The sequence below is a fragment of the Mesoplodon densirostris genome, assembly GCF_025265405.1.
Source record: "Mesoplodon densirostris isolate mMesDen1 chromosome Y unlocalized genomic scaffold, mMesDen1 primary haplotype SUPER_Y_unloc_2, whole genome shotgun sequence".
NCBI lineage: Eukaryota > Metazoa > Chordata > Mammalia > Artiodactyla > Ziphiidae > Mesoplodon > Mesoplodon densirostris.
Window position 1 is genome coordinate 739457 of NW_026778237.1, and position 7107 is coordinate 746563.

Genomic DNA, 7107 nt, shown 5'->3' on the forward strand with positions numbered 1-7107 from the left:
AATTACTCTCTTCTCTATTTCTTATGTACTCTTCTGGGGGACTTTACAGACTCCTTGATAAAGCTTAGCTATCCTGAGGCTCTCTCTGAAAATCCTATTCTCTTTTACTCCTTTTCATATGTAGGGCATGGAGTCAGGAAAGAACTTGACATAAAAAATCACAATGAGGTATCACCTCACACCAGTTAGAATGGGCATCATCAGAAAATCTACAAACAACAAATGCTGGAGAGGGTGTGGAGAAAAGGGAACCCTCTTGCACTGTTTGTGGGAATGTAAATTGATACAGCCACTATGGAGAACAGGATGGAGGTTCCTTAGAAAACTAAAAATAGAACTACCATATGACCCAGCATCCCACTACTGGGCATATACCCTGAGAAAACCATAATTCAAAAAGAGTCATGTACCATAATGTTTCATTGTAGCTCTATTACAATAGCCAGGACATGGAAGCAAGATAAGTGTCCATCGACAGATGAATGGATAAAGAAGATGTGGCACATATATACAATTGGATATTACTCAGCCATAAAATGAAATGAAATTGAGTTATTTGTAATGAGGTGGATGGACCTAGAGACTGTCATACAGAATGAAGTAAGTCAGAAAGAAAAACAAATACCATATGCTAACACATATATATGGAATCTAAAAAAAAAAAAAAGTGGTTCTGAAGAACTTAGGGGCAGGACAGGTATAAAAACACAGATGTAGAGAATGGACTTGAGGACATGGGGAGGGGGAAGGGTAAATTGGGATGAAGTGAGATAGTGGCATTGACATGTATATACTACCAGATGTAAAACAGAGACCTAGTGGGAAGCAGCGGCATAGCACAGGGAGATCAGCTCATGCTTTGTGACCACCTAGAGAGGTGGGATAGGGAGGGTGGGTGGGACACGCAAGAGGGAGGAGATATGGGCATATATGTGTATGTATAGTTGATTCACTTTGTTATAAAGCAGAAACTAACCTACCATTGTAAAGTAATTATACTCCAATAAAGATGTTAAAAAATAAATAAAAGGACATAAAATTCAAAAAAAAGAAAACATATTACAAGTGACTGAGTGGAGATAGACAATATACACCAATTCCAGCTAGCTAACATGAGAGGAATTTATTGACAGGACACTCAGGTCCTGAGTTAAAGCAACCAGTCTTTGGATGGGCTGGAGTCAGGCAATGTCAGGGACCTTAGGAGCAGAAAATTATGGAATTTTTTACTAGAATACTGACATCCATAAATCTCATTTCATTATATGTAAGTAAAATGTATTGGAACCCCAATTTGGTGAGTTTAATTCTCTTAGATTACAGTGTAAGTCACTCTTGGAAATGAAATCTAAAATTGAGAACTTTTGTGTCTGGGGAGGGAGAGGGAAGAATACATTTTTCTTGTTCCCTCCTGGGGCAGAGTGAAGGCTGCTAGAGTAATCAAGCAATAAGTACTTTCAAGGTTAATATAAGGGAGAAAAATAGATTTCCTCTCTACTCTTTGGAGTTCTCTTCTGAGAACACTGTAGTAAAGAGATTAAAAAGAGAAAAATAAAACAGAAATATATGAACATATATACATGTATAACAACCAGGAAAAGTGGGTAACTTTGGAACCAAGGATTAAATACATTAATAGCAAAAGGGGAACAGATATAGGCCTCTCAGGGGAAAGTAAGTGGTTTTTAAAATAATAGATGAAAGGTAGCATAGTTTGTGACAACTTTGAGTGTACCGTTTTCTTCTAGTCTCTTCTGTGATGAAGAGTCAGTCTCCCTTAGTTAATGAAACTCCCTGGGGTGGGGGTAAGAATGTGTTGATAACAATTGTATCCCTTTTGGAGGATCTGTCTTTAGGCAGCTGAGGGGATGTCAGTGAAAGCCTCTCACTTTATTTGCTGTTTTTCGCGTGTCTACAGTTCAAAATAGTCAATATACCAAAGTGGCATATCTGGGGGTGACCTGTTCTGTTATCCTAATTACTAAGTAGTGTATTTTGAGCTTAAATTCTTGTGCTAAGGCTCAGGATGCTTTACCTTTATTTGGAGGCTAATATTATTTCCAAAATGAACTGTTCTTTCCAAAGAATGAATTTGGAACCATTCATTTAGAAGTAATAGAAAATATTCTGTCTTGAGGAGTAAGCTGGTTCTTTGAGGGAAATGAATAGATCCTCCTTGTGCATTTAGGAGACGCTATCTGACTCACAAAGGTGTGGGGAGAATCTAATGGTTATGAGAATCCAATGATGACCCTTCATTTTAATGGTGAACCTCTTGTCCCCTTGCTGTCTGTAAGAAAGAGTGTTCACTGCAATCTCCTAAATACCACGACGATAAATTCCCATATTGATTCATACATACCCCCAAGTGGCAAAATTATCTCACACTCCTGGGGAAAGAAAACAGAACGAAACAACTGTTTCTCCTCACATCAAATTTTAAAATGTAGCTTCCCCATTCCACCTTCACCTGCCATGTGCAAAATTAAGAATACAAAGCAAATCTGATTTAGGCAGAAACTTCTGGATTCCCCATCCCACATATCAAGTAGCCAAAATTCAATAATTTGCCTTCTAAAGAAAAAAGGCTTTACTTGATCTCATGAATAATCCTGTGCCTCTAAGTATCCACTTACTTTAAATTGAGAATACTGGATTTGTGGTAATTTTTTTTAAACATCTTTATTGGAGTATAATTGCTTTACAATGGTATGTTAATTTCTGTGATAATTTCTTACAATCTGGTTTCATCTTTGCCTTGTTTGAAAAATGCACACAGCAAAAACCTAGGTGGGTTTGGTTTATCTTTGTGCCTTGCATATTTTCATTTTGCCACACCCTTCCTTAGAGGCAGGAAGAGAAAAGGGCCAGGCTCCAGCTTGAGAAAGTTACCTGAACTTTGTGCTCACTGTCCTTGTCTTTTCTCATCAAGCAGGATGTGGCACTTCAGGTTTTGCAGCCACCATCCCTTCCCTTGCAATGCAGATAAAGGCTTCTAGCTGATGGTCTGGTTGATTACCTAAACCAGTTTAAATGGTTTCCTGTGCATTTCTCAAAATGTGTTTAGCAAAGGAAATGAAATCAACAATTTGCACTAAGCTTTATCCCCCACCCTCATTCCCACCCCAACTTCAAGTAAGATATTTTATTATTATTCTAAAAATTTATTTATTATTTTATTTTATTTTGGGCTGTGTTGGGTCTTCGTTGCTGCGTGCGGGCTTCCTCTAGTTGAGGTGCTCGGGCTTCTCACTGCAGTGGCTTCTCGTTGCAGATCACGGGCTCTAGGTGCACAGGTTTCAGTAGTTGTGGCACATGTGCTCAGTAGCTGGGGCTCACGTGTTCTAGAGCGCAGGCTCAGTAGTTGTGGCACACAGGCTTCGTTGCTCCAAGGCATGTGGGATCTTCCAGGACCACGACTTGAACCTGTGTCCCCTGCATTGGTAGGTGGATTCTTAACCACTGTGCCACCAGGGAAGGCCAAGAAAGATGTTTTCATAGGTCAATTCTTGGGTGTAAAGTTTACCTTCTTGGACATTTACATTGTAAATTTGAGATTTTGCATAAACTTTCATTTAAAAATTCTGTTGTTTTTGTTAGAGAACCTAGGAATCCATTAAGGATTAATAGTGTTAAGACTATTAGAAAAAAATAAGGTAATTTACTTCCTTCTTTTCCTGCACATTAAAATGACTAAATGCAAGGCTTTCCTTTTCCTATCATTGAAAGCATTTCAAATTGAGGATTATCAGACAATAAAAACCTGGAAATGAGCCAATTAATTCATGTTGCATTAAACTTAGCACAATGTCACTGGTACCACACTTACTGTTTAAAAATCTAAATATTTTAATTTATTTGAATTAACAGTACTTAATTATCCTAAAATCATATTCATTAATGGTAGATGTATTTTTCACTGTATAAAAAATTTAAATGTTGAATTCTAATAGAAAGTGAGCCGTTACACAATGAGGAATCACAAATACTAACTTCCTTTTTAAGGCTCTGTTAAAAATGCAGTTTCCACCCATTTTTTTATCTGGTACGACTGCTTGAATTCTATTTGTATCAAAGCCAGTAACTGGTTAAATAACCAAGTTCAATTTGATACCAGAAATACTTTGCTATATATATTCTCATCTTCATTTTTTTTCGTTATATAAAGTAAGTGTTGCCTTATCAAAACCAAGATTGTAAATATATTTTTAGGAAGTCTTTAATACAGCTCACACGAATTCAGCCTAAGAAAATGATGTCCCAACTAGCTGGTCTAGACAAGGGATTTCACATACCCAGGTGAAACCCCTTTTTATGGTATAACATAATTTACCTAGATCACCAGATGTCTGTCATTTATTTCTCCCCAGTGAGGCCAAGAAGCAGGCCCCTTTGCATAGACTTTATCTGGGAATAAGCGTTCCAGACACCAGTCACAGGAGGTAGGTTTTAAAACTTTATTTGCATGTTAAAAAATTGTGCATTCCAATAATTAAAATCATTTGAACAACAACAAAAAAATGGCACTCTGAATTAACTGCCATTTTACAGCCCGCAGGAAACCTTGGACCACCTTGCTCTTTACTCTAGATTTCACTGTCGTCCCACCCAGCCTCCTCTGTCACCAACATGCAAGTTCTTTTCCTCCCAGCCAGACAGGTGGATGGGAGAGGCAGGCGCGGCCTTTGTTGTCAGTAGTTCTCCTCCATTCTTTGATGTAAAAAGGGGCAGCACAGTCATTTAAACTTGATCCAACCTCTTTGCATCTTACAAAGTTAAACAGCTAAAAGAAGTAAAATAAGAAGGCAATGCTCGTGGAATGTACAGTGCATATTGGCGGCTCACGCCTTATTACGACTCTCCTGCTTGCTTCTCCTGTTCAATCGCTGTGATCGGAAAAGAAAAAGACAAAAAGAAAAAGATGGATGGGGCTGGAATGAGAATTCAGTATAGCCGAGCATAGGATTTCAGACTTTCGTTTAAAGACATCTCTCCTCATCAGACAAATTTCTACAAGCACAAATAGGCATTCCATCATGAAATATTTATGTGAAATACAACATTTGAACAGAGAAAAGGATAAAGGTATTTGCATATTAATATGGTATATTAAACATTCAATTATTAAATTATTAAAGCCCCGTGTTTGTTGGCTGCAAGGCAATTTTCAATTAACCTTTTCCATGCGGCGTGAATCAAAAAAATGTCAGCTCCTCCCGCGCACTCCCTGCACCCACCCCAACCCTCCCAGCCCCTCCCATCCTCTCCTACCCACCCCGCCACTCCCGCTCAGCCTTTTCTAAAGAAGGGGGGTGGGAGGGAGGCTTACTTTCTTGTGAAGGCAGTGGATTTTTCTCTTTCGTTTCTGTTTTCTTCAGTTTCGACTTATCGAATTTCTCAATCTCAGCCATATCGGGTTTGTCAGACATGGCTGCAGAGGAAGCTGCAGGTACAAAGCCAAGAGGGAGATTGAGGGTGGGCTACCTACCCTCGTCTCTCCCGACTCAGAAACGCGCCTCTGCCCTCCTGTCTCCTGCCTGAAAACCCACTTCGCCTCCTTCCGCTTTCATTCAGGGCTAAAGATCATCCTCTTTCTACAGGAAAAAATGAGAGCCCCCCTCCCCGCCTTTAGTATTTCAAAACGCTGGGGGTCAAATTGGGAAGATCGCCCACCTAGGAGGCCGAATCTTTCGGAACAGTGAAATTAACCACTGTGGGTTAGTTAATTGCAGCGTTTCAACATTAGAGAAAAGTGAAACCATTTCAAGTTTAAGGGGAAGAAAATCGACTTAGATTTCTTAAAATGAAACCAAGGCTGCACAAAATGTTTCCGTTTTCTGTACGTGGCCTCTCCCCCAAAGATGCGAGCCGTCCTGCTTTCTTTTCTGCTCACAAAGGCGGCAGTTGCTGCCGGGCGCCACCGACCACCGCCCTACCCGCTTCCTTCCTTTCGCTCAACAATGTAGCCAGCCGCACACAAAGCTGCCCCCCACACCCTCTAGATCAACGCTGATCTGCATTCAGGAGCGACTCCGCAGCTCTGCACACATCCCCCTGCAAAAAGGACGTTTTAAACATTTCATAATACAGCCCAGCCGCCTTAAACCTGAACACATACAGCCCACGAGGCCATCGGAGGCGAGAGAAAAAATGTCATTGTGGAGCTCCGGGCTTGGGTGGGTGTGAGCTGGAACAAAGGATCTTGCTGTTCCTGGTTCATCATCGCCTACGAGGCGATGCAGAATGCTTTTGGGGGAGGAAAGAAAAAAATGTTCCCATCGGAGCTGCCACAGCAAAACTGCCAAGTTTTTAAATGTTTAAAAAAAAAAAAATCACCGAGTTCCCGACCCCGTTACCCAGCATCTGGAAGGGTCTAGCACCTCCAAGCTCCCCAGGGCAGCCTTTCCCGGGAGGACCAGTCGCGCTCGGCTTCAGGGATGCGGGCGCGGGGCGGGAAGGGGAGCAAAGGGCAGGTGGCAGGGGCCCCGGGGCTCACCGGAGCGAGTTACGAGCGAACGAAGTCCGACCTGCGCAGAGGTCGCCGCCGAGTGCTGGGCAGGGGTGCCGAGTGCCGGCGAGTGCCGGCGGGCGCCTCTATATGCGCGCTCCTATGTAAATGAGGTGACGTCACCGCCGGCGCCCTTAACTCCTTCTCGCTGCGTCTCCGGAACAGCGTCTTGAGCCTGGCTGGAGTTGGGGGCCTACACCCCGCGTCCACCCACGCACCTAACCGCAGCTAGGGCGGAAAAATAAAACGCGCAAAGCCCACCCTGCAGCACTTCCGTCATAATGCATCCCACCAGCCCTTTATGTCTGTTCTGTCATCATGGATTTTTGCAGCAGCCGCGCAAATCTGTTCTTGGGGACCGGAGCGTGATAACTAAGGGCCTGGGTAGTACCGAGGGGGACTGGCATTCCTTTACTGCGAAGCTGCCTTTGTCCGTTGCAGACATCCCCAAGCCAGGGTGCGGTGTCCCTGGCCCCAGGGCCTCGCCCACTGCAGCGGTGCGATTCCCGTGATTTCAGCTTTCAGGCCAGTGGAAGCCCTACGCCCCACCCCGGCCCTCTTTGCCTGCTCGCTGGCATTCTAGACTTGGGTGGGAATTA

General features: G+C 42.6%; 1 protein-coding gene across 2 annotated transcripts; it reads right to left on the reverse strand.

Annotated features, from left to right (window-relative positions):
• Nucleotides 1–4443: 4443 nt before the first annotated feature.
• LOC132482992 (thymosin beta-4) lies at nt 4444–6593 on the reverse strand. 2 transcript variants are annotated; one of them, XM_060088260.1, is made up of 3 exons: nt 6497–6593; nt 5330–5443; nt 4444–4886 (listed from the first exon to the last, which is right to left on the reverse strand). In XM_060088260.1, exons 2-3 carry the CDS (start codon nt 5427–5429, stop codon nt 4852–4854), a joined length of 135 nt encoding a protein of 44 aa, XP_059944243.1. In that variant the 5' UTR covers nt 5430–5443; nt 6497–6593; the 3' UTR covers nt 4444–4851. The 2 variants fall into 2 exon arrangements, with proteins under 2 accessions (XP_059944243.1, XP_059944242.1); XM_060088259.1 differs by having other exon boundaries at nt 6528–6551.
• Nucleotides 6594–7107: the final 514 nt, after the last annotated feature.